We start from the raw sequence: 27,301 nt of genomic DNA on the forward strand, positions 1-27,301 counted from the left end.
CTCTTGTTGACATATTCCACTTCTGCGAGAGGCAGTAGCTAACTATACTGATGGGAGAAGCTTTCCCATTGGCATTGTAGTATCTTCACTAAAGTGCTACAGGTTTTTAATGTAGACCTACCCTCAGTGTAACTGATGCAGAGATGAGACTGGCACAGTAGCCCTCAGAGGTGTGAACTGTCCATTCATCTCAGTGGCAGCTTATTCAGATGCCCTGTGGTGGTCAACACAAGTGATCCCTCTTTGGTGTCACCAGTGGGTGGCATTTGGAAATGCATCTTCTTCCCCTCTATAATCAAGGAGCTGAGCCCAAGAATTCTGGCTGGGCCCATGGGCATATTCAAGTCCCACAGTGAAGGAGCTAAATTCAAGAAGGCCATCTGCACAATTGACTGTGTAAATAGCATCTTATTTTGGTGACTCAATGGGTGGGATTTATCTTGCAGGTGGAGCTTATAGGAGTATTGCCATCTTTTTTCACCCAATCTGAGCCCTAGGCAGGGGGGGGATGCATGATCTAGTTGGTTTTTTCCATTTCTAAACACTAGCACAGCTGCTCAAAAAGATTTGTGAAAGCATTATAAAATTATCAGCTCAGACACAAAATCTGTTTGCCTGCACTGACCTCTACTTGGCACTGGTCAGGCCTCAGCTTGGAGTACTGTGTCCAATGCCGGGTTACGCACTTTCAGAAAGATGTGGACAAACTGGAGCAAGTTCAAAGGAGAGCAACAAAAATGATAAAAGGTTTAGAAAACCTGACTTACGAGGAAGCCAAAAAACCTGAGCAAATTTAGTCTAGAGAAAACAAGACTGAAGGGGACCTAATAATAGTTTTTACATGGCAAGGGCTGTTATAATGAGGATGGTGATCAATTGTTTTCCATGTCCACTGACGGTAGGACAAGAAGTAATCTGCAGCAAGGGACATTTAACCAGGTTAGCTATTAGGAAAAAACTTCTAATTATAAGGATAGTTAAGCACTGCACATGCTTCCAGGGGAGATTGTGTATTTTCGACCACTGAAGACTTTTAAGACGAGGCTGGAAAAACATCTGACAGGGATGATCTAAAGCAGTGGTTTTCAAACTTTTTTCTGGCAACCGAGTTGAAGAAAATTGTTGATGCCCACACCCCAACGGAGCTAGGGATGAGGGGTTTGGGGTGTGGGAGGGGCTCAGGGCTGGGGCAGAGGATTAGGGTGTGAGTGTGAGGGGTTCAGGGTGTGGGATGGGACTCTGGGCTGGGGCAGAGGGTTGGAGTGCAGGAGGGGGTCAGGGCTCTGGGCTAGGGGTGCAGATTCTGGGCAGGGGTGGCTCTATGTATTTTGCCGCCCCAAGCACAGTAGGCAGACTACCTTCGGCGGCTTGCCTGCAGGAGGTCCCCGGTCCCGTGGATTCGGCGGCGCACCTGCAGGAGGTCCACCGAAGCCGCGGGACCAGCGGACCTTCTGCAGGCAAGCCGCTAAAGGCAACCTGCCTGCTGCCCTCGCGGCGACCGGCAGAGCACCCGTGGCTTGCCGCCCCAGGCACGTGCTTGGTGTGCTGATGCCTGGAGCTGTTCCTGATTCTGGGGTGCGGCTGGAGATGAGGGGTTAAGTGTGCAGGACGGGGCTCTGGGTTTAGAGGGGGCTCAGGGCTGGGGCTTGGGGCACAGGCTTACTTCTGGCGGCTTCCGGTCAGCAGCGCAACCGAGATGCAGAGGCAGGCTTCCCACCTGTCCTAGCGCCATGGACCGCACTGCACCCTGGAGGCGGCCAGCAGCATGTCTGGCTCCTAGGCAGAGACTCGAAAACGACTCCACACAGCTCTCACCAGCAGGCACCCAGCTCCCATTGGCCAGGAACCAACCAATGGAAGTGTGGCACCAGTGCTCAGGGTGGGGGCAGTGTGTGGAGCCCCATAGACTGTGGCTGCCCTGCCTAGGAGCCAGACCTGCTGCTGGCCATTTCCGGGGCACAGTGCAGTGCGGGAGCAGGTAGGGACTAGCCTGTCTTAGCCAGCCAGCACCGAGGGGACTTTTAATGGCCTGTCAGCAGTGCTGACAGGGCTGCCACGACCCAGTGCCTTACAGTCCACGGCCCAGCACTGGGTCGCGACCCTCGATTTGCAAACCACTGCTCTCGAGTTAGTCCCGCCTCAGCACGGGGGGCGGGAGCTGGTCTCCTGAGGTCTCCTGCAGCCCTACATTGCTATTATTCTCTGATCGGATTTCAGCACATGACCCCAGCCCCGCCACCAGAGGCCCTTGGGCTGCCCTGGCAGATGGGTGCAGCACTCCCTGCTCTCTACGTCAGGCAGCGCAAGTGCGCTTGTCCTAGGCCCTGCACCCCCTAGGGACTGGGTTTGCCTCCGCTCTGAGCAGCGCCGCGCCGCGTCACTCCAGCGAAGCCAGTGTGCACGCCCCAAGGCAGCACGACTTCAGCCCACCGAGCTCCCTGAAGCACCTCTCCTCCAGCCCAGCGCCAGCAGCCTTATGCGCATGCGCGCCGAAACCCGCAGCGCTGTCTCCAGCATCCCCGGCTGTAGATACACGCCTCTCCAGCAGACTGAGGCTTACGTCACCAAGATCGGGGCCATCACTTTTGGCGCATGCGCATTGCGTCTCAGTCTTTTTTGTATTTCCGGTAGAGGCAAGTGTGGCGCATGCGCTTATCGTGACAGCCTCGGTGAGGCCTTCCTCAGCCAGCCAACCAGCGGCCTTTCCTTGCCTTCCGATCTTGGAGGGAAGGGTTGGCCCTCCACTATCCCATCATGCGGTGCGGCCGCGACCCCCAGCCGTCAGTGGCGGCCGCCATGTTGTGCTAGTTTGTTGTTCCCTTGCGGCTGGTGGTGCGGAGCAGGCGGCGGGAGGGCGGAGTATCCTCGCCCTCTGCAGCCTGGCGCCGAGCGGGGCCTGCGCCCGAGGCTTTCCCCCCACTCTGAGCCCTCATTGCAGCTGCGGGAGACACCGCCAGGAGCGGCCGCCGCCCGCGCAGGAGGAGGCGCCATGGCTGCTGCCTTGGGAGGAGCAGGTAGCTGAGACCTGCGGTGCGACTGTCTGGGGAGGGGGCGTGGGCAGCGGTGGCGCTAGGAGTTATGGCGCGGGCCTGGGGGGACTGCGGGGGAGCCGACGAGAGCTCTGGCCATGGGACCTAGCAGGGGGCGGGGGGCTTACGGCGCTGAAGGGGGCCTGCAGGTGGCGTCGATGGGGGTCTCCTGAGGGGTGTCTCCTGTCTGGCTTCTTGTGCTAGGGGTCATAGCTTCCCCGAGCAGAAGCGCTGCGGAGCGAAACTGAGTCAGTTCTGGTCAGTTTCGCGGTTGCTCGACAGGCTTCGAATAACTGATCAGGCCCGTCAGTTGCTCTTGTGATACCTGGGGAAATTGTGGGCAGCAGCCAGGGGGCTGGTGTGGGAAACCTGAAGGTCTCACTGATTCACTTTTAGAAAGATCTTTTTCCATTCGTAAGGGCTGTACACTTTTACAAAATGAAAGTTTCTATAGTTTGTGGTTTTGGCTCTCTCTTGCCAGGAAAGGCTTCTTTCTCACCACTAACACGGCAGATTTCCGAAGCTTTGGACTGGACGGGACCTAATAGGTCTATTTTCATCTCGTATCTTTATTCAAAGCCTTTTGTTCCAGTGACATTTATAATCAGAGTATCTGACTACTTGGCCAATATTAATAACTTATCCTAAAAAACACCTTGTGAGGTAGTTATCCCTATTATACAAATGGAGAATTGAAGCACAGGCAGATTGATTAACTTGCTCATAGTCACATAGAAAATGTGTGACAAAGCCAAGATTTCAATGCCAGAATTCTTAACCACTGGGCCATTCTTTCTTGAGTTGTATGAGTATAAAATTAAAAAGCATATTGCTTTCTCTTGTCCTATTCTAAATGTCTCAAACAATATTTTACATATCTACAAAATGCAATCTTTAAGAGTTAAAGATGGAAAAGATATGCTGGGTCACATCTAATCAGTTCTTCAGAAAAGTTTAATGTAAAAATGTATTCAACTTCTCCCTACCCTCTAGTTCTTGGGAATCAGTTTCATTAGGAAATATACTTGTATTTAAATGCTTCTAAACAGTTTTTTTACAGTTGGGTTAGCTGATAGGATGCTGCCCCTTTGGTAGAAACAATGGCAAGTTATGATTATCATTTGCACTAATTATGAGCAAACCCAGTTGGGAACAAGATTTACTCAAAGAAACTGTCATAGTGCTGAACATGGGTATCCTTGTCTACACAGAAGTCAAGTAACGTCATGGTAACCGTAGCTCAATTGTTAAAAAGAATATAAACATAATTACAGTCCCTAGTGAAGACAAACCCTTAAAAGAAAATGATTGTCAATATTTAATTGTTAAAAGTTGGAAAAAGTGTGGAGGATTTTGTGGTAGGATCAGAATGCGAGCAACATGGGTACAAGTATACTGATTGTAAATACCTTTGAGGGCATCAAATGTTGTCAAATAGTGTTTTGTATGTTTTTTTCAAAACCTTGAGGTGACTAGATAAAAGAAACTAGTGCATTTGTTATGTGAAAATGAACTCTGAAAACTTGAGTTCTGTTACTGAGGTTTTTAAAATTCACATTGTAAAAACACTTGATATTTTGTGGGAAGGAAAAATATGTCATTTTTAGGTGTATTTAAAAACTGTTGCAAGCTGCATGTGCATTCTTTTGTGTGAAAACGTGTGCATGACAGGCAAGATCAGGGAGCTGGAGCTGATCAAAATGTTGTTTCAAGCTACAATTATATTATTATTTGTCCTACTGAAGTGCCTAGGAGCCAAACATGGACCAGGACCCCATTGTGCTAAGTGTGGTTCAAAAAATGTTTGTTCAGTGTCAGCATTGCGTTCAGTAATGAACAGAGGTTGGGAAGATGTGGCCCTTGTCTCAGTGAGCTTACAATATAGGCTATGTATTACTTAAAAAAAAAAAAGTGTTGCACGTTGAAATAGTTCTCTCAATGTAATATTGTAGTGTAGACAAAGTGCACATAAAGACTGTCTCAATGTAGCTAGTAGATGTGAACCCCTGGTTAGGGTGGTGGTTAAATATATTGTTCAATATTCCAACATCTGAAACTGTGCTAGATGCTTTAATGTACAAATAGAAAGACGTAATCCCTTTCTGAAGAGTTTGCAATGTAATTTTAAACAAGTCACAGTAGTAAACAGTAGGTCAGGGATGTGGTGAGGAACACAACAATGAGGTCATATTGTTACTCAATTTAGGTATGTGTGCATCTTAGTCAGTTTTTAAAAAAATATGCATTAATGTTGTAGATCCAATTCTTGTTCCCATCGCAGAATTGAGTTTAAGGAATGAGGAGAGGAGAGTAATGGCTGGGTGGTCTAGAATAGGGTGGCCACTTCCTGTGTACGGGGTTATACAGTAATGAGACATGGAGATGGTTGTGGGAGAAATGAACAGGTTGGTGTTATTAGCTGGGTAACCAGTGAAGGACAATGTTGGTTGCTGTGGCTTTGAAAGTAAAGATAAAAGTTGAAACTTGATGTAGTGAAAAAGCAGGGAGCCAGCGAAGGAGTGCAAAGAGGGAGTATGAAATGGTCAGAGCTAGTGAGACAGATAACTTTAGCCAGGTGCATTTTATGCTGACTGGAAGGGAAGTGAGGTCTCAAGGATGCTCTGGAGGAAGGGGTTATAGTAGACCGTTAGGGTTTTGATGAGAGTTGGAGCACTTTGAATAGAGAAGGGTTGGACCTACGAGAGAGAAAACATAATTTCTGCCACTAGTACTCTAGCATCCTTCCTCTCATCTTTGCCTGTGGTTGGCCATTGCACAGTTCAGAGCTGTACTGCAAATTCTGAACGCTTCACAGGTCCTGTTGAAATTGTTTGACTCACTTCACTGTAACTTAATTTCTCTTGACAATAAAAGGCAGAACCTAGAGAGAGATTCCATTTTTGTGCAGTCAGATGGGCCGAGTTAGAGTTTTGAAAATTACACAGATCTGAGGTCAGGACTAGTTGTATCCAGTCATGGACCAGTGCGAATAAGGCATTACTACTTTTAGGAACTAGTGGAAGATAGTTTTCATTTTCATGGCTAAAACCAACTCTTTTCATACCTTTGGAAAGCTGTCCTTGAAAGTCTTATCATTCCGATTACAGTATTCATAAAGTGCAAATGACTTCATTGGGAGTATCTCAATGAGTAGGTGCTCACACAAGCATAAGGATTGCACAATTTGGCCCTCAATGAGTGTTCTTCAGATCTTTTTGCCTCTTCAGTACATACAGACCATAATTTGTATATAATTGTAATTTGACAAAATAAGCTATGTCAAATTATGTACAGTTCTGCATGTGATATTTATTGAAATTCTTTTCCATTTTTTGTTTTGTTTTTTAAAGTCTTGGATAGCTGTTATCAGTCTACTTAATGATTTGCTACAGAAGATGTTGTTTATGGCAAACAATTAGCAAAGAATATTAATTAATAATGGTACATATTCAGGGATTATGCACTGCTCTCTTGCTGATCATGGATCTAGGACCAGTGTTTGGAAAAACTACTAATTCACACAAATTTCTAAGCCCTGCCAGGTAAAAGAGAATGGAACTTAAAGAAAATATATTCATGTAATTCTGATTAGCTGTTTCTTCTCCCATCTCAGCTTTAACAGTTTTAACAGCCCATGTTTCTCAAACACACTAGATACTAAACGTTTACACCATCTGAAAACAGAGGTTCCAGATTTTGAAAAAGTAGCAGTACTGGTTAGACTCTAGCAGTTGTCGAAATAGCTGATGCAAAGTCACATTGAATTAGCCTGGAAAGATGGTACAGTAATTGAGTTTTTCAGCTTTCCCTCTATGTTAACAAAAACTTCCTGCCAGAAACAGTGCCAGCTTGGTTAGTTTGTTAAAATACCTGTTGAGGAAGCAGTTAACTAAACATAGAAGCAATTAAGAAAATACTTCTTGCCTACTGAACATTGGATTATATTGTAGGATATAATTTTACTCCTGACTTTTACATATGTCTTTTGGACAAGGAGGAAATTTACAAAGTTTTTTTGATTTAATAAAATAGTGGGACGTTACATGGTATCAAATTCTTGTACTTTGACCAGCAGTAATGAGAAGCATTGAAATGAAACGAAACATAAGGGTGGATTGATTTAAATGAAAATGCTTTACGGTAAAGCATGGTTATAAATTTAGTTTAGCATTTGTACTTTTTAGTTATTTTCCTAAAGAAAGGTTGGTTCTCATTGATTATTAAGTATTAAAACAATATGGTTGCAATTGAATATAGCCTCTGCATTAAATTTGGCGCTGCTTTTTGCTAACCAGCAAGATCTGCTATAGCTACACACACTTATTTAAGCAGTTTTATAGCTTAACTTACATTTTATTCAGATGCTTAATTTTTACATTTTTATTATGTTAGAAAATGATTCTTATTTACTAGGTGATTTTTTTTACTTATGGTTTTCAAGGTCTATGTGGATGGAAATTTAATTAAAAATACAAGCAGCATCTTAAAATTGTTTATTTTTTAAATAAAACTACCTGAAATGTGCTGGATATATAAGAAAAAAGATTTATTAAAACATGTTGTGCTTAAAAACTAACTGATATAGTCAACAAAGTATTATCAGTCTTATCTTTAGTTAGTGAATTGTACTGCTTGTTTTGAGGTCATTTTCTTCAAGATTTTAGAACTAGTAAAACTCATCCTTTCACACTTAATTTTTATTTGTAGGTTGGAAAAGAAAAATAAGGTTTCCTGCTTTTTCACCTCCCATTTGGTTTCTTAACTCTAGTTGAACTGAACTAGTTGATTCAACTGAAATGGAAACATTGTTTCTGCATCTGCAGAAGAGCTACTGCTGTCAAAAACTGGTTTAGCCCTTCAACCGGTATTGGTTCCATGTGCTTAGTGACTTCCACCAGTTCAGTGGTTTGACTTTCTTTAAACTTGGCAGCAAACATGTATGCTTACTATTTTTGAAATTAATTTAAATGATGTTAATTGTAGTAAATTTAGACCTTAATGTAGGTTGTCATGATTTCAAATTTAATTTTAATTAGGTTTATTTAAAACAATGTATTTCATTTAAAAAGTCCAGTTGAAATAAAAAATGTTTTTTATCCCACACTGAAAACTTACAACTTCCATACTGTTGGAGGCTTGCTGGCTATTTCTGTCTGGTGATTGTGTGTATGAGTGAGGGAGAATGGTATTGTGAAAGTAGAATGAATTGTATTGTAAAAATAGAAAGGATTAAAGAAATGCTGTCTGTACCTTTAAGCAAAAGAGCTGAAATGCTGCAATCCAGGTGTCAGGAATGCAGACATTAAGGAAGCAATAATTGCTCCATTTAAGGGCCATTGGTGAAGTATTATCCTTAGATTGATAAGAGTTAGTAAGGAAGTAGGATATGCATGCTGTGCGCCAGGTAAATTTTACAGTTTTGCTCTCTTTGTTCAGTTTGTGCCCTTTTATCTGTGTAAATAAGATAGTTTGTGTCTTGCATGGTGTTCACATTATCTGGATGTTATTAACAGAGCGCTGTGCTAATAAAACAGAGTGGTCTGACAAACTGTGAGTCCTGAATCTAATTTTCACAATTTGGAGGCCCCACCGAGATGGCAACCGTCTTCACTGGGCCGTGTGATTCCTGACTGTTTTTGTAGGATGACCGTGGCAGCCGGCACCTGGACATTTGGCCCGAGCGGTCCTCCACCAGAACGGAAAGGCGCACGACCACAGTGAGGTCTACGCTATTGAACCTGTTGGTTCCCACTCTGTTCTGGTAGGGATCCCGGGATCTGACATCAGGAATCTGGTCAGGTAATTATTTCTGTGTTTTGTCCGGACTGAGGACTGTCCTGTCTCTGTGTCTATCCGTCCTCCCTGTGGAGTGTTTGAGTCTGGATGTCGTCTCTATCCGGGGATCGGCCGACCAAGGGGTTCCTGTCCCCGTGGTCTGAGTGAGTGGAATCTGCACAATCGCAGCCGCACCGCACTTCGGGTAAAATCCCTGGTGTGAAAGCAAGGGCGATTGAGGCAGTAGCCTGTGGGCTCCTTTTGTGTGTTGCACCAGGCATCGCTCTGACGAACCCGAATTTCCTTCTTGTGCGATTAGTGTATGAAGTCCTCCTGTATGGGTAACCAGACATCTAAGTCGGGACAGTTCCTTAAATGAACGCAGGCTCATTTTATGTGTTTTAGGATGGGTCTGGACTCCTGTAAATTTCTGTGAAAATGGTCTAGGCTAACTCAGGAGGATCCCAAAACTCAGTGGCCACTGTTAGGATCTTGGGACAAAGACCGAGTGGATGTCTTAAAAGACAAACTCGGCCAACCTAAAACTAAATTGGCTAAAGAAGAGGTTAATTGTTTCATGCAGTGGGGGGAAGAGGCATATTGTAGGTGGACAAAATCAAAACTCACCTCTCTCAAATATTCAAATAATAAGTTAAACGCTTTATTAAAAGCCTCCTCTCCCATCACCTGACCGAGCACTCCCCTTTACCCCGTTCTTCAAACCCCGGATCGATCCCAACACCCTTCATACTCCCATCTCATTGTAAAAAGGACAAAAAGCCCCTTGTTCTGTTCATCTTTGTTGTCTGCCTCAAAAACTGATTATTTCGTGTTCCACTACCAGTTCAGCAAGGAGAGTTGGCTCCTTAACTAGCCCCCACCCTTCCTGGACCCTTAAACATTTCTTTCAAAATTGTGAAATGACCACAGTATCACACTAAAACGGTTCATTGAAGAAAAAAAAAAGCAGGATCGGGCCCAGACAAGCAGGCAAGCAACAGATAAAGAAATTGAAAAACAGGTTGGAAGCCCTAAGGGCATAGTGTCAGGAGTAAAAAAAAAAGCAGTAAGTGCAGGCACGAACCCCTGGAACAATACTTAAAATGGTGAAATCTGAGGTGATAAAGGTGTCATTTTGGGAGATAAGTGATTTAAGGAAAGAGTGAAAAGTTAACTCTACAGAGGCTGGAGAGAATTAAGCAGTTAAACTTTGTGAAAATATTTAAAAAGGACCATGTTAAAGAGAGAGAATTCTTGGTTTCTTTGCAGCCATTCTGAAGGAAAAATGGGCCCTTTTCCAAAAGAATACCTGTAAATAATCCAAATATATATACAGCTATGTAAAAACAAAGCAATGTAAAGGAATGTTAAGGAAAAGAAAATGTGTATGTATCTATTTGTCTGTGAAAATATGTAAAGTTCTAAGAATCTAAACCAGCACATCTGGTTTGTAAACCTCCTATTAGATGTAAGATAAATTGGTTTTGTTTTTGTTTTTAATGCCACTAAAAATTCATTTGACTCTTTAATTCAGAGTTGCAAAACCGACAGACCTTTTTGCAAGACACAGGTAATGAGTGTTGTTTGGCTTTGGGATTTAGCATTTAACCCTTAATGGGTAACTTGATTCTTTACAAAATTTAAGATGTTTTTAAATGAAGACCAAATCATGGCTGCAATAGGGCAGTCAAAATCGGGAGCAAAGGAAGAGATTCTGGAGTCTGGTTGGTTGTTTTTATGTAACAATAGCAGATAAGAGCTGTAGCGAAAGAATAAAAAATTAACAGTGACCCTCTGAAGCAACAGCAGAGGTGAGGTGCACAAAACAAAAAGAAGCCCTGGCCAAAGAAACAGGAGCAATCCGACAGGTGGCCCTCCAAAACCGTCAGGCATTGGACATAATGCTGGTGGCCAAAGGAGGGACCTGTGCTCTCATTGGAAAACAATGTTGTGTGTTTATACCTGACAATATCAATGAGGTAATAGATCGCTCTAGCCACTTAGAACAAATCGCATATCTTCCCCATAAAGAGCCAAGTTCTTTATGGAAGTGGCTAAGTAACCTTTTCAATTTATCTGGCATAGAAAACTGGTTGTTTCAGGGAGCCCTGACTATCCTGTTTGGAATCCTAATAATTTTTTTTTTTTGTATGTTTTCAGTTAGTGTTCTGTTGTATCCAAAATTGTGTAAGGCATGCCACCCAGGTGACTGCCCCAAAACAGAGTGCTAATATGATAATTTTAAATATCGCTGGTGAACAAAGAGATAAAGAATGGTTAATATGTGAAACCCAGAAAACGTTGCTCATGGCATAGCTTGACCGAAAGGAGGGATTGTGAAAGTAGAATGAATTATATTGTAAAAATAGAAAGTATTAAAGAAATGCTGTCTGTACCTTTAAGCAAAAGAGCTGAAATGCTGCAATCCAGGTGTCAGGAATGCAGACATTAAGGAAGCAATAATTGTTCTACTTAAGGGCAATTGGTGAAGTATTATCCTTAGACTGATAAGAGTTAGTAAGGAAGTAGGATATGCATGCTGTGCCCCAGGTAAATTTTACAGTTTTGCTCTCTTTGCTCCTTTGTTTAGTTGGCATCCTTTTATCTGTGTAAATAAGATAATTTGTGTCTTGCATGGTGCTCACATTATCTGGGGGGTGTTAGCAGAGCGCTGTGCTAATAAAACAGAGTGGTCTGACATACTGTGAGTCCTGAGTCTAACTTTGACAGTATGGTCTAATGTTTTGCTTGGAGGAGAGGTTTTAGCCATCTCATCCGAGTGAAATGCTTGAACACTGCATCTTAACAACAAGTATATAGGACAAGCTTTTTCTTAGCCTGCATTGGTATTGCTATAGGAAGCGTTAAAAGAACACTACTATGCAATCTTCCAGCTGATCCATCTATCACCCTAATGGAGTCTTTAAAGGGCAATTTTTTATTTTAGCCTAGTAAACAAGGCTTTATGTATTTTAGTGAAAGTTTTTGAAGGAGGAACTAGTAGATATGGAAAGAAAAATGAGATCTCCTTGCTCTGTAAAAACTTGTCCTCAGAAAATCTTTACGATTTGTTGTCCCTTGTAAGCAGGATAATACCTGTAAACATTACCTGCTATTCAACACTCAGAATCAAAAACTAATCAATCTACCAAATTATGGAAATGCGACTGTCAAACGCATGCAACAGTGCTCCCATGTACTAGAAAAATATAATGTAAGGAAAAATATTGCCAGCGAAATGAGCATAGTATGTTAAGAAACTTTAATGCATGTTAACGGATTGTTGGCCAATACCAGAGGGAGATCAAACTTATCTAACAAAATGGCTGACTTTCAGCCAGTGTGTGTGCAGTTTTGAACTGACTTCTTTCTTTGATAGGAGGGTTTCTTTTGTTATATTATTGTAGCGATACAGAGCCAAACAATGGACCACTTTTTTCCACTGATGTCCTTTAAGTCTTCCCTTCAGTTGGGAAATCCTGGTATGTTTTAGCATACAAATTTTCTTGTTTTCTTCCCTTGCCACCTGGGAAAGTTAATGTAGAGTGCTGGTGCCGTTAGTGAGTATCTTTCAGCCTTGCATCAAGTGCCTGATGTTATCCACGGTGGCGAGGTGGGAAGACGGAGAGAGTCATCTTGTTATCTCACTACCTACTGTAGGAGAGCCTCAGGCATGCATGTGGGCTGGTAGAGGCCACTTTTACAGCAAGTCTTGTGGTTTCTTGTCAGGTTGGGGTTTATTTTGTGTGTGTGAATTCTTCCTGCTGCTGTCTGAGAGTTGTGGAAAACGTTTGGCTGTCAGTCTTACACTACCTTAAATGGTACCTCACAATATGTACTAATTACTTATGCTAAACAATCCGTTTCATCTTGCATTTTGCTGTGACGCTGGGACTACTTTTCTCAGATGTGAAGAAGAATTCTGTGTGGCTCGACAGCTTCTCTCTCACCAACAGAAGTTGGTCCAGTAAAAGATATTACCTCACGCCCACCCCCCACCGTCAGTTTTACAGTTTGTCTTTTGTGCTACTGCTGATGCTGGGGAGCTTTCTTTCCCTCTTACATGTTATATTTTATGGGCAGGTAACCATGCTTGACATTAACATGAACTGCTTCATAAGAATTTCTCTGGGAGCATCATCCACATCCACATGTAAAGTTTGTTCATTTACTTTTGGTTGTATTGTGAATTCCTGATATAAAGGCCTAAAAAGGAGGGGTGCGGGGGACTAAAATTTTTGTAGTTTCAGAAATGAAAAATTTACATGATTGTGACTTGCTGTTCTCCAAATAACACTAGTCATACAATGAATAAAAAAACACTTTGATGTTTAATATCTTGCAAACCATAAGTGTTAGAAATGAATGCTTTTCACTTGGGGTTCCTAAATTTATTTCTGTCATTACTCTGTTCTTGACTACACAGATACTTGTAACCCTCTTATGGGCTCATCTAACAATACATTTCAAAGTGTTAAATCAAATTTTGATAGTACCATGGTAATTTGTAACTCTCACTTTTGGTCTGTAGATTTATTTGTATTATGCTAGGCATAGTACAGAAATGAAAGTAAGGTCCCTTTTCTCCAAAGACCTTACAGTCTAAATACATGAAACGACGAGAGATTACAACAGACAGACATGGGAGGCACAAGATAAAAGTGTGAAAATCATGATTCTTGTAATAAGCAGTGTCTAGCCATTTTTGAGTCTTTGGTAAGAATCATGGCAGAGGAAACTTTAATGAAAGATTTGAAAGAGGATAATGTAGCTTTGTGGATCTTTACAAGGAGTTCCTGTCATGGATAAGTGATGGCATGGGAGAAAGTGCAAAGATCTTTAGAGGACACTGAAGAGTGATAGAGAGGCTAATGGATAATAAAGGCTGGTAGTGTTGGTAGAGTTGAGGGGAAGGTCTACGGTAGAAAACTCTTGCTGGAATAGTAATGTTGATAAGGACTGTGATTTTTTTTTTTTTGAGACACACTTCTGTGCCGGGAAAAGCTCTGGTGTAGATTGTTACACCACAAAAGCACTTTTAAACTGGTATAATTTATTTTGTTCAGTATAAACTGTACTGTCAAAAGCCCTTTTTTTGCTTATTAGAGCTGCATCTATGGTAGTAGAGGATTTGTCAGTGTAGTTTCCCCCTTTCTAGTGTAGACCAGGCTGAAGTAAAGGTTGATAGCAGCATACATACCATTATAAGAAATAAGTAGGATGAGGTGAAGACCCAAAGAGCTATAGGGCTTATCTACACACACAAGTTGGTTCTATTGCTTTAACTATACCGATATAGTTAAAGTAGTATAACTCCCCCTTAGTGGGCACGGTTATACCAGTATAACCTATTCATCTTTTTGTACAGAATAAGCTGTACTGGTATAAGGTAACTTTTTACTAGTATAACGTGCCCATGCTGAGCGCTGTACCTGTAGAACTGTTGGTAAAAACCACACCCGACTGACACAGTTATATTGGTATAAAAACTACGTAGAGTAGACCATGCCTGTAAGTGTATGGTGAGCAGGGGAAAATAGAGAAAGTGGTGACATAATCAGAGCTATAATTCGGGAAAATGGTTTCTGCAGCAGTATTTGACTATATGGGGATCAAGATGGTATTTGGTAAGGCTGGAAAGGAGGAGGTTTTAGTGGTCAAGGAGCAAGGTGGTGTGAAGTCCTGGACAAAGATTTTATCTGTGTGGGCAGAGAAAAAGCTGAATCTTGGATGTTGTGGAGGAAAAAATATTAAAATGTAGATACTGCTTGGATGTGGAGTGCTGCACTAATATGCTAAGTAGTTGAGTTCCCTTGGTTAGGACCTTAAAAAATGGTGTATTGTTTCTTTGCCAAAAGAAATCTAGAACAATGCCTTTTGCACCTCATCATGCATGACTTGACTTTCATTGGGTTACAAGCTACTGCAGATAATTTTAATGGCATGGGAATGTATAGTGACTACCATTTTAGTTTGAAAACTATTGTATTAGTGATGACTGACTTAGCTGAGTTTTCATTATTTTTTATGCTCACCTTGCGTTTTCCATGAGTGTCATCAATGAAACCTGCATTTAAATTAGATAAAAGGAAGATAACTAGGGTTGGCCATTGGGTGGAGGAATTGTCACAGAAGGATGCCCGGTTGAATGGACTTGAACACACACAAAATTCTAAGTGGAAACTGAAAAGGTGTAGGTTTTTAAAGGCTTATTTCAAACCAAACCATCAAAAAATTATTCTGAGATTGGCCCTAATTTGGTACCCCTTTGTTGTTAAGAGGCAAATAATTGTACTTATTCTAGTGAGGAAAGTGATTATGTAAAAATGACACCTGTCTTATAGAAGCCGTTAAAACAAAAAACATGTTAATCCAAAGTTATAGTGATAGCCTTTTTTATACTACAACTATATTCCAGTTGGGGGTGAGGAATGGATTATTCTCTCCTCACAAGAGATGGTCCCTGTAAGTTACAGGTCAGACATATTAGCTGGGCAATATGGGAAGATTGTCTGAACGCTGCATGCTGCACCTGTTTTGTGGATAAATTTAGAACTTCAGTTTTCGAGGTTGCCAAATTCTCGCCACTTACAAACAAATTCACTTAAAAAGCAAAATATTTCCTGATAACCAGTCAGCACAACTTGGCTCTTTTAGGTAGTGTTTAAATACTTTTTACCATCTGAAATTTGGTTTCACTGCAGATGTAGCATACTTTCTGTTTGTGGGCTGACCCTTTGATTGTAAACTTTTCAATCAATGTGCTGACATCTTTTCCTACATTTGATTTCCCCATATTGCAGTCTCAACTTTATTAGCAATAAGACCTCTACATCTTACTTTTACTACTTCCTTACTAAGGCCAGACTACACCTTAACTTTTTGAATTAAACAAATACTAGAGAAAAATTGTAAAACCAAAAAGGCGTAGGACCGTAATTCCTAAAGAGAACAAATCATTGGATCAGGATTAGAAAACTTCTGCGCTTCCTATATATATTCCAGTAAGAACTATCTAATGTAGTCTTCTTCTTTACAGATGATGACTTTGATCAGTTCGATAAGCCTGGTGCAGAAAGGTCTTGGAGAAGAAGAACTGGAGACGATGACTGGGACAGGTAGTTAACTTTTTTCATGGTCAGACATTGTATTACATTGCTTTAGTTTCTTGGAGTGCCATTTTGTATTCTAATTCTTAAAACAATGCAAATTCAGATACTAATGAAGCTGTTGGCAGCTGTGTGTCTGTCAGTGGATGCTAAATGTTGGCAAACATATATACCTGCCTTGACAAGCGTAGAGTCTGAAGACATGAACAGCTACAATACAGCATAGAATAATTTTTTTTAAATGTTGGATATACGTAACTGTTTTTGCAGTCAGCTTTCTGACTACACTTACCTTCTCAATCATGGAATATTTAAAGCTATTTTAGCCAGTCTTTGGAGGCATATGCCATAAACAACTGATAACTTCTGTTAAAACTTGTGATCTTTGGCTACCTTTAAAAAAAATTGTGTCTTTAATCTGAGTCATTCTTTTTTTTGGCAGGGGGAGGGGGAAGGATGGGTGGATTTCTTTTAGATTTTCTGTTGAAAAATATAAAGCTATTGAAAAGATTTGAAAGTGTAACCAAATTTAGGGCTTGTCTATACTGGCAAATTTCTGTGCAGTAAAGCAGCCTTTTTGTGCTCAAACTGTGGGCGTGTGTACACACTGTCAAGCCACTTTGTGCACAGAAACTCCTCAGTTGCAGTGCTGCAAAAAAATCACCTCGAGAATCGTAAGGCTGTTTGTGCAGAGGCTCCAGTGCTTTATTGCCAGTATAGACACTTGATTGCGTTCTGTGCTGTAATTGGCCTCCAGAGCCGTCCCACAATGCCTCAAGTTACCACTCTGCTCATTGTTTTGAACTTGGCTGCCCTGAAGACATACATCACTCCCCTTTCAAAGCACCGTTTATGACAGCCATCTGGGACACAAAGCAAACCATTAATGTGGAATGCTTGTGCTGTTGAACACAGAGATGTGTCTGTGTGTGTTTGAGAAAGTGCTTTGCAGAGAGCCCAGGGAGGGAGGCAGGGGTTTCCCCCTCCCCCTGCTTCAGGACTGGTTGCTTCCTGCCGCTGTCTGAACTTACAAGACAGCATGCTGACATACTCTGTGGCCCTAAAACACACTGTCTTTCTCCCCGCTCGCCACACACAATCACATCCTGTCTCACTCTCCTCCACACCTCCCCCGCCTTCAGTTGAAAAGCAGCTGGCAATATAGTAGGATGCCTATGGAACAATGGGATTGGGAAACCTGCATCATATGATGCTGTGCCTGCCCCATGAGGCATTGCAAACCTTTCCCAAAGCACTCTGCGGCCAGTTGTACAGTGGGATAACTACCACAATGCACTGTTGTCTTTGCCATTGCAAAAGCTGCTAATGTGGATGCGCTCCAGCATCACAAGGAGCACAGTGTGGACACGCAAGAGCAGTTTAATTCCAGTGTTTTAATAAAAGTGGTATAACTTGTGGTGCAGAAACTTGCTAGTGTAGACATAGCTTTGCTTCCCAGCTAAGGGTATGTTCTTTTGTATTGAGTCCTACAATCCAACTACACTTGTCAAGCTACTTGCCAAAAAGATTTATACTTTCTCTTCCATGCTAGTAGCATAGTGATTTGTTCAGACATTTAGTATAGTAAAACCGATGTAGAGTCTAATCAAAGTCCCTAATTGATTTAATGCTTTTGTCTGATCTTTCACTCTGTTACAGTACAATTTTTATCCACTCTAAGGACATGTCTAGGCTACAAACTTTTGCTGCCGCAAGTTACGTGGGCATAAAGCTGCTAAAGTTAGTATATCGCTTGTGTGCATGCATTCTTGGCTCCTTGCATCAGCGCTGTGCGTAGTCACCAGAACTGCTTCTTTTGATGCACAGTGCAGTGCACTATGGGTAGGCATCGCAGTGTACAAAACTCTACTGTCCAGCGTAATATCTTTTGGGAGGTTTTGGCAATGCATGGTGGGGCAGAAACAAGTCACGCAGGGGTGACTGGGACTGTAGGGTCAAGTTCCCATCATACAACTTTCTACACCCCTTAGAGTCTTCTCTGTCTCATAATTTTTGTGCCTGTGTTGAAAATTCCGTGAACCTGCTGTGACATTCCCCAGGGTACAGTCTGGACCGGGGTGGTCAAACTTTTTGGTCTGAGGGCCACATCGGGTTTCAGAAATTGTGTGGAGGGCTGGTTAGGGGAGGCAGTGCCTCCCCAAACAGGCAGGCGTGGCCCGGTCCCCGCCCCTATCCGATCCCCCTGCTTCTTGCCCCTGACGACCCCCCAGGACTCCTGCCCCATCCAAACCCCCCATTCCCTCACGGCCCCCCCCCCAAACCCTTGCCCCATGCACTCCTCCAACTCCCTGTCCCCTGACCACCCCAGGCCCCCCACCCTTACTGCCCCCCCGCGCCCCATCCAACCACCTCTTCTCCTTGTCCTCTGACCACCTTGGAACCCCCACCCCTGATTGCCCCCAGCTGCCCCATCCACCCCCCCCCACACCCACCCCCTCTCCCTGACTGGCCCTGGAACTCCCGCCCCTGACTGCCTCCCGTCACCCCATCCAACCCCTCCTCTCCTTCCTGACTGCCCCTCCCCCCTAAGACCTCTGCCCCATTCAACCACCCCTTCTCGCTGACTGCCACTGGAACTCCCTACCCTCTGTCCAACCCCTCGCCCCCTTACTGCACTGCCTGGAGCACCGGTGGCTAGCGGCACAGCTGCACCATGACAGGCAACTATGCCGCCTGACTGGAGCCAGCCACGCACTGCGCAGCACAGAGCACCTGTTCAGGCCAGGCTCTGCAGCTTCACTGCCCCAGGAGCTTTGCTGCCCAGAGCATTGCGCCGGTGGCGCAGTGAGCTGAGGGTGCGGGGGAGAAGGAACAGCAGGAGAGGGGCCAGGGGCCAGATCAGGGGCCGGCGAGAAAGGTCCCATGGGCCGGATGTGGGTCGTAGTTTGCTCACCTCTGGTCTGGACTGTTGAACAGCTGTGTTCCCTCAATTCTCCCACTTGGTGTGCCTTTTACACTACTTCACTGTGAGAGCAAAAACTCCTGATCTGCCCCAACACAACCTCCTGCATGTAAATCTCTCCAGCTATACTGTATGAGTGTTACAGCCAACCACCCATGAATTATACTTTGGGCAACACCAGCAAACACCCAGTCCCAGACTTTCTCCCAGAAATGTGCATCTTGTATTGCCCAGTACCCTCCTGGACAGTACAAGCTCATATAAAGTCCATCGTTTCATTAATAGATGTGCACAAACCTTATCTCAAAAGGAGTTTCCCAAACACTTCAGTCTAAACACACACATGTTTAGATAAAACAATAAAATGAGTTTAACAACTACAAAAAAAAAGATTAAGTAATTACAAGTAATAAGGCATAAAAAGTCAGAATTGGTTACAATGAAATAAAAGGTAAAATGCAACTAAAAGCCAAAGTTTCTCTCACCACATGCTCTAGTAGTCCTCCCCTCCTTCCACTCCCCCACCCCCCAGTTCAGTGTTAATTTCCTTGACCTTCAGGTGTGGTTGATGTAGCAATGAAGGGAGAGATAATTTGGGGCCTCTGCTCCCTTTTCTCTTTATTTGAAAATAATCTCCCGCTGAGGTTCAGGAGACCACCTTGCATCAACCTAGCTGTGCACGTGTCTACACTTAAATGTCTACCGCTAATGTAATTTCTCCATTACACTGACATAGTAACACTAAGCAGTGCTGAGCCATGGTCAATGTATTGGGGTCGACGTAGCACAAGTGAAGACACTGAATTACCTATGTCAACCCTCACAGTCCTTCAGCAGCTGTCCCACAATGCCCAACACTGACCACTCTGGTCACAATTGTTAACTCCACTGCCAACAGGTTATGGTGGTCAGAAGCCACACACCCCATCCCTTAAAACCCTGCAAATTTTGAAATGCCTTTTCGCAATTGTCCATCTTGGCAAGCACACCTACCAACTTTCCACTGTTGTGTGGAACTGCTCAGCTGGCTCCATGTTCCAGGCTGGGCTGCACAGGAGATGTTGGATCTCCTGGGTCTGTTGGGAGAAGAGGCTGTGAAAGCACAGCTATGGACTAGCAGTAGAAACATGGACATCTATGAGAAGATTGCACAAGAGGTGCAGGAGAAGGGTGGTGACTGAGATCAGCAGCAGTCCCGTATGGAAGTGAAGAAACTGTAGCAGGCACATGAGGAGGACAGGGAGGCCAACAATTGATTCAATGCTGAGTCATGACCTGCCACTTTTACAAAGAGTTGCATGCAATACATGAGGGGGAGAACTCACCATCACCCCACATGCCACTGTGGATAGCTCTGAAGAGTCCAAGTCACAGGCGCCTGACATGGATAGGGAGAAAGTGGAGGAGGAAGAGGAGGGTGACATGCAACTGGAAGGTCTAGCTATGCCACAATCCAGCACCTGTTTGAGACTCCACTGCAGTCCAGTTGAGCATAGGCAAGCCTGATGCAGAAGAAGGAACCTTGTTTAAATTTGTTAATTTGTTTCCCGACTTAGGACACAGCTCTCGACTTTTCATTAATCTAGTTGTATGAGAAGAGGTAGTGGTACAACGAAGAGCTAGAGCTTTTATCTGCTTTTTGTGTCCCTGTGGAGTTAGGCCAGAGGTGGGGGGCATGAGGAACAGTTTGTTTATCTCTCAGGAGGATGTCCTTTGAATCGTTCTGAGAGATCTCGATGAAACTTCCATGGAGGTACACAGCAATCCTCTCCCAAAGATTTCTAAGGGGCTGCCTTATTTCTTCCTCTGCGGTAGTACACTTTCCCACGTCAATCAACAATGTCTTCAGAAGGCATCAAAGCAGTAAACAGACTAGCAGCATACGAGCCTGGGTGGCTTCAGGATGCCTGCAGCAGCTGTGCTCTCTGTGCTTTTGTTACCCTCACGAGTGAGATAGCAGCTAAAATCACCACCACCTATGGGAAATGCTGCTGCTATTCAGTGCCATTGCCCTGTACTCAATTTCATGCAACTGAGCAACTTCCTCCTCGTTTCTCATATCCCTGACAGGCCATACTCACCACAGCTGCCGAGTACAAGTACTCTGAAGCAGAACTGTCAATAAGCATGTCTTGTTTAAAAATTTACGGGAGCAAGGGAAGGTAGTTCCAAATCTTATCTTTTGCTTTCCATTTGTGACTGTAATGATAAACCACACAGAGGTACTTCATCTGTGGCTGCTGCTGTTGGGGGATTCCCCCTCCGCAGCCAAAGAACACCTTAGCCAGATAAGGAGGAAAAATAAGAGGACTTGGGATGATATGTTCTGCAAGTCAGTACTGAATCAGACAGTGAATAGAGGGTCTGGAAGATGAATATTGCAGATTGTATGGAGAGGGAAAGAGTGGACAGAAGAAAAGCTCAAGAGTGCCAGCAGAAAAGGAGAGGGAGATGCACCAAGGAGTAATGGGATTTCTCCAGGAGAAAACACAGATGCTGCAGACTCTTGCAGACCTACAGTTTCAACAATCCCAGGCTCATCTTCCCGTGCAGTCCATGGAGAACTCCAGTATAGCACCTCTCCGCACACCCCCCTCTGCCAACATTTCACATGGCACCAGGGGCATCTCCCTATCCCTACTGCTCCACACTGGCAGACATTAAGGACAATACACATACAGTGACCTGTGAGTGCCACGCTTGATGCATGTGTAGCTAAAATTGAAATAAATGTTCCTTTCTGTTCTTTAAGTTCTGTGATTCATACATTTGCTTTTAACTTGAAAAGAATTTTTTGGAGGTGTTTTCATAAGTAAATAAAACTGAATTGTTAGGAAAATAATTCATCATTATTAGTTCCCAGCATATGTTCGGGAATGCCTGAAAGTAGTGAAAGCGCCCACACAGCCAGTATTGTACCCTGTGACAACTCGTGGGATCAGTGGCAAACAGCCTAAATCATAAACAGCAAGCACCATAAAATTACTAGGCGCATCGTCAGTGTTATTTTGATAGATGTGCAGCAAGCACCACGTAATTTGTAACAGGCCCCCAAACTGCAGGGCCAGATAGAGCACAGTACACCACAACCCATTATTGTGGCTCTGTTGAAGTGCTCTTTCAAAGCCTCCCTGAGCCATAGAGCTCCACACTGAGCTCTTCTGATGGCCCTTGTGTCTGACTGTTCAAACTCAGACAGACACTCCACCTCTGCATTCCACCCCAGCAGCAACTCTTCCCCTTTGTTTCACAGATACTATGCAGGACACAGCAGCCAGCTGTAACAATTGGGATAATTTTCTGTCTGAGGTCCAGTCTTGTGAGTAAACAGCGCCAGCATCCCTCAGCCTACCAAAAGCACATTCAGCTGTCATTCTCCACCTGCCGAAACAGTAGCTGAATCTGTCTTTGTTGATATTGAGGTGGTCGGTGTACAGCTTCTTGAGCCAGGGGAGTAAGGGGTAGGCTGGGTCCCCCCAAAACACTACTGGCCGTTCAACATCGCCAATGGTAATTGGCTGTTCAGGAAAGAAGGTCCCTGCTGGTAGTTTTTATAAACTGTCCTTGGTTCTTAAAGATACAAGCATTATGCACCTTCCCTGACCAGGCAACATTGATCTTGGTAAAGTATTGCAGATGATCCACCAGCACTTGTGTAACCATAGTAAAATAGCCCTTTCTGTTGATGTACTCTGTGGCAAGTGTGACAAAGTTCCTCTTCTACCTTGGTGGCTCCTGCGCTTATTGGCGGATTTGTTCGCTTCACAGATTCACCCTGTGGGTCAGGAAACAGCCCAGAGACCTTGCCCTCTGGTAGAAGCCACAGTCCAGGTCAATTCCTCCTGCGTTTGATCAGGAGTTGGGAGGTTTGGGAGGAACCCAGGGCCACCCTCTACTCGCCCAGCCCAGGGCCCTGTGGACTGCAGCTGTCTAGAGTGCCTCCTGGTACAGTTGCACAACAGCTACAACTCCCTGGACTACTTTCCCGTGGCCTCCTCCCAACACCTTCTTTGTTCTCATCACCAGACCTTCCTCCTGATGTCTGATAACGCATGTACTTCTCAGTCCTCCGGCAGTATGCCTACTCACTCTCAGCTTCTTACACACCTCTTGCTCCCAGTTCCTCACATGCACTTCCTCTCCTCTGGCTCCCTCTGGCGTGACTGGAGTGAGTCCTTTTATAGCATTAGAGGGGCCTTAATTAGAGTCAAGTGCTTAACAGCCTCACCTGACTCTTAGCAGGTTAATTGGAGTCAGGTGTTCTCATTAGCCTGGAGCAGCCCCTGCTCTGGTCACCTACGGAACAGAAAACTGCTTATCCAGTGGCCAGGATATCTCCCTTCTACTACTCTGCTGTTCCCAACTGGCTTGGGTCTATCACACAAGGTGGTCTGGTACCAAAATAGGGATGTATGTGCTGTCTACCACTCCACAGCAGTTCAGAAACCCCACTTCTGCAAATCCATCCATTATGTCCTGCACATTGCTAAGAGTCACAATTCTGCATGGAGGAGACAATTAACGGCCAATCTGTCATTACAAGTTTCCACAGTGTGATCGCCACTCACTTCTCCACTGACAAAACAGTTCTCATTTTTGTGTCCCTGTGCTGGAGGTCTGGGGCAAGACTTGGCACACAAATCCAAGAATGTGGCCTTGCTCATGCACAAGTTCTGCAGTTTGTTACCCCACACCTGCATTATGATGCAATCCCACTGGTCAGCATTCATTTCTCAGGCCCAGAAGCAGCACTCCACTGTTTGCAGCTGCTCCATTAATGGAAGGTGCTGTTGCTATGTCAGTGTAATTGGTGGTAGACATTTAAGTGTAAACACCTGCACAACTAGGTTGATGCAAGGCAGCTTATGTTGACCTAACTTTATAGTGTAGACCAGGCTAAGCAGTTTCCTTTGAGCTAATGCCCTGGAAGTGCAGCAGTTATCACCTACTAACTTTTACTTGCCTTCCAGAGTAATTATCTCCCCTTCTGCTATTGCTCAGCAGAGGAAGGAGGGAGCTCTCTCAGCCTTGTGAGAGAAAAGGCGAGTAGGAATCAAAGCTTCCCCATTTTGCTGCCTTTTGCTTTTAGTAGATAGTGAGAAGATCTGATTTATTTTCACTACAGTTGTCTTCCACTGAGAGTGATTAGGTGACCTTCTAGAGGTTGGCCAATACTTCTTCCTATCCCACCCCACAACTGCCAGTGTAACTGCAGGGTTTTAAGAAGCATTGTGCTGCTATTTTTGTGATGAAAATGAGGGCACTCTTTGCCATGAGCCTCTTTTTATGGTAAAACTCCACTTATAATGAAGCTTTTTTGTTGTTTTGTTTTTAAAGAAATGGAGAGACACTAATTTTTTTGGTGAGGAGTTAAGGCATATGAAGGTTCAGGTTTTGAGGAGAGCTAATCCATTTCTTTAACTGTAGATAGCCTCTTCATTGTGATTCATGAATTTATTTTATTTCACTTTATATTTGAATGATATGAAGCAGTAACTTGCCAGCATTAATTGAACAGTACAGCTGTGATCTGCTTTGTTCATACAAATTGTACTTTTTTTTTTTATTGTAGTTACTACCAGGTGCTTATTATTTCAAGATTAAGGATACGATTTAGTCATGGAGGTCACGGCAGTTACAGATTCCTCCCTGACTTCTTTGGCTTCAGCTGTCGGAGGCTGAAGCTCAGGCCAGGGCTGTGCGTTCCTGCCCCCCACCCCTCCCCCAGTGGTGGTGGGCCTTGTGCTATCAGTCCTCTTCCCCCCCGCCCCCACTCCAGAGATCGCACCCCCAGCTGGAGCCCTCACCTCACTCCTGCACCCCAACCCCCTGCCCCAGCCTGGTGAAAGTGAGTGAGGGTGGGGGAGAGCGAGCAAGTGACAGAGGGAGGGGAGATAGAGCGACTGAGAGGGTGGGACCTCAGAAGGGGCGGGGCAGGAGCAGGGCCTCAGGGTAGGAGTGTTCAGTTTTGTGCAGTTAGAAAGTTGGTAACCCTAACCCCGCTGTGTGTAACCTCTGGTAGTTTTGATCATCTCCCATAGTCTACCCCCCATGGCTTCCACCATTTTGGGTCGCTACTTGGCCTAACTCCATCCCCCCCACTGTGAAGCCCTTTTGAATTCTTAGATTAGCTTACCCTTCCTTGGATATTGGAGCATGGTAACCAGGAGCTAGAGAACCTCTGATACTTTGGAAGAGATATAGAGAGTAATCCAGAATGCAAAATAAGTCACAGTTCTGGAAAATTATTTCCCATTAGAATTTTAACAGTGCCTTTTTGAAACACTTACCTCTATTATGGGGTTTGGATTTAAATTCTACTGGATCCATTTCCTTTACAGAGATCTCTGCCTCTGTGCATAAAGGGACCTAATGTCTGGTCACTTTACTGGGGGTGCACGAGACAGGTATACCCACTCTTGTTTGATATTGCTACTGAACCTTTAGCAATCAGTTTGTTAATATACATGGGATGAAGTTTGAGAACAGCAAGCATAATTGAATGTTGTGTGCTGATAATCCCTTCCTATTTATTGCTGAACTGAAATCTCCTCTTCCTCATCTTTGACATTTAAGAATATTTTTTGAACATTGTCAGGCAGTAAAACTAACTCACCAAAACATACCTTATCCTTTTCTAAGAGGTACCAGTGTTAATCCTGGAATTTTCATTGGGCTTCATCTGTGTTGAAATACCTATTCCATATTCCCAACCAATTTTCAGATCTAGCACTTGTAATTTGGATCTGCAGCTAGACTCACTGGCAAATAAATTGGAAAAATGGCAAGTGCTTAACCGTTTCACTATGGGCTTGATTAAATATTAAAGTGAATGTTCTAGTTTGGTTGTTGACCATCCTTAGTTACCTCTCTGTTTATATATCCCACACTTACTTTACTGTAATTTATGGGCTGTTACCTTTTCCCACAAAGGAAATCAGTAAATACAGTTGTCTCTTCAAGCTCTGCTTGCCATACATCTAAGGGTAGATTCTTATTCCTTAACGCTAAGGCATATTCTGAATACTTTATGCAAACCTTCAGAATCAGGGTTGGAGATGCTAATATTGACACTTACAGAATGGGAACTTCAGTTCCCTTCTATTGTTGTGTTTTGGGATCTACATGTTACTATCTCTCCGCCTTGTTCTTTATGCCACCGGAAAGATCTGGGCAGATCTAGCAAAGGCCCTAAAGTTTCTCACCTGCAAAAGTGGTTGTTTGTGGGCAACCCAGAACTTAGTTATGGAAGAGAGGTTATGGGCAAGTCTACACTACAAAATTAAGTCAGCTTAAGTTACCTCAACTTACAGCCACTTTCTGTCGGCAGTGCTCGCTCTCACCAGGAGTGTGTCCACTGATTTAACTGTCAGCATGGGACATTGTGGGTTGCTGACAGTCGGAGCCCGGCTGCCCAGGGTGCTGACAGCTGTCAGACAACGTAAGCAACGCAATGTCTACATGGACACTGTGTCATCCTAACTACCTCGACCTAAGCACTACTCTTGTCACGAAGGTGGAGTAAAGTCAGTGTAGTGGGCGACTTATATCAGTGGGAGCTGCATTTTAGTGTAGACTCTTAGAGATCATAGAATATCAGGGTTGGAAGGGACCTCAGGAGGTCATCTAGTCCAACCCCCTGCTTAAAGCAGGACCAATCCCCAGACAGATTTTTGCCACAAATCCCTAAATGACCCCCTCAAGGGTGGAACTTGCAACCCTGGGTTTAGCAGGCCAATGCTCAAATCACTGAGCTGTCCCTCAAAAGCATTCAAACACTCTTCCAGCTTTGAACAAATCTCTTGAAAGGGGAGGAGTCTTTTTCCGCAGGATTTCTCTTACTCTCCAAATGTAAGTTCTTCTCACTCTTCAGCTGTTCATACTGGGTCTGATGGACTACCAGGAATGTTAGCTTCTTTGTGCCTCCTTAGTGGCTTAATCAAGTAGAATTAAGAGATGAAAGGCATGAAGATATCCACATGTAGGGAATTGGATTTGAGTACTGTGATTTGGCTGTCTTGGGAAAGATGGCTTATAAAAGACTCCAACATCCTGAAAACATCCACCTTTCCTTAAGAGAGAAGTTCAGTGCCTATCCCTTGCATAATGTAAACCTCTTTCCTGAGTCGTCATATTAATGTGCTATATATTTTATCAAAGAAAAAGCATTGCGGATTCAGTAACAATTCTCCTCTGACCAATGTTGAAATTACTGTATTGAATAATGATTCCAGAAAAAATATACTTTACTTCATGTGTGTGACATGAGTACTCTTAATATTCACTTATATTTTCTAGTGAACTTGAAGATGATTTGCTTGGAGAGGATTTGCTTACTGGTAAAAAGGTAAGAAATGAGCATGTTTCATGTATGCCCAATAATTCATTACAATTTTAAATGTGAACCTATATTTCACTCACAACTCATGCTGTCATGTTATATGACCATTTGTAAATGATCCAGG

The 27,301-nt window shown here is 43.7% G+C and overlaps 1 protein-coding gene across 7 annotated transcripts in view; it reads left to right on the forward strand.

Annotated features, from left to right (window-relative positions):
- Positions 1–2,769: 2,769 nt before the first annotated feature.
- The window catches only part of RBM33 (RNA binding motif protein 33), a 163,242-nt gene continuing 138,710 nt past the window's right edge, over positions 2,770–27,301 (forward strand). For 6 of the 7 annotated variants that reach the window (XM_050940397.1, XM_050940399.1, XM_050940400.1 and 3 more), the window contains exons 1-3: positions 2,770–3,014; positions 15,844–15,922; positions 27,135–27,183. In XM_050940397.1, the coding sequence (XP_050796354.1) occupies positions 2,990–3,014; positions 15,844–15,922; positions 27,135–27,183 (153 nt within the window). In that variant the 5' untranslated portion in view covers positions 2,770–2,989. The remainder of the gene's footprint in view (positions 3,015–15,843; positions 15,923–27,134; positions 27,184–27,301) is intronic. The other variant, XM_050940404.1, reaches the window with a different exon arrangement.

The sequence above is a fragment of the Gopherus flavomarginatus genome, chromosome 2, assembly GCF_025201925.1.
Source record: "Gopherus flavomarginatus isolate rGopFla2 chromosome 2, rGopFla2.mat.asm, whole genome shotgun sequence".
Lineage (NCBI taxonomy): Eukaryota > Metazoa > Chordata > Testudines > Testudinidae > Gopherus > Gopherus flavomarginatus.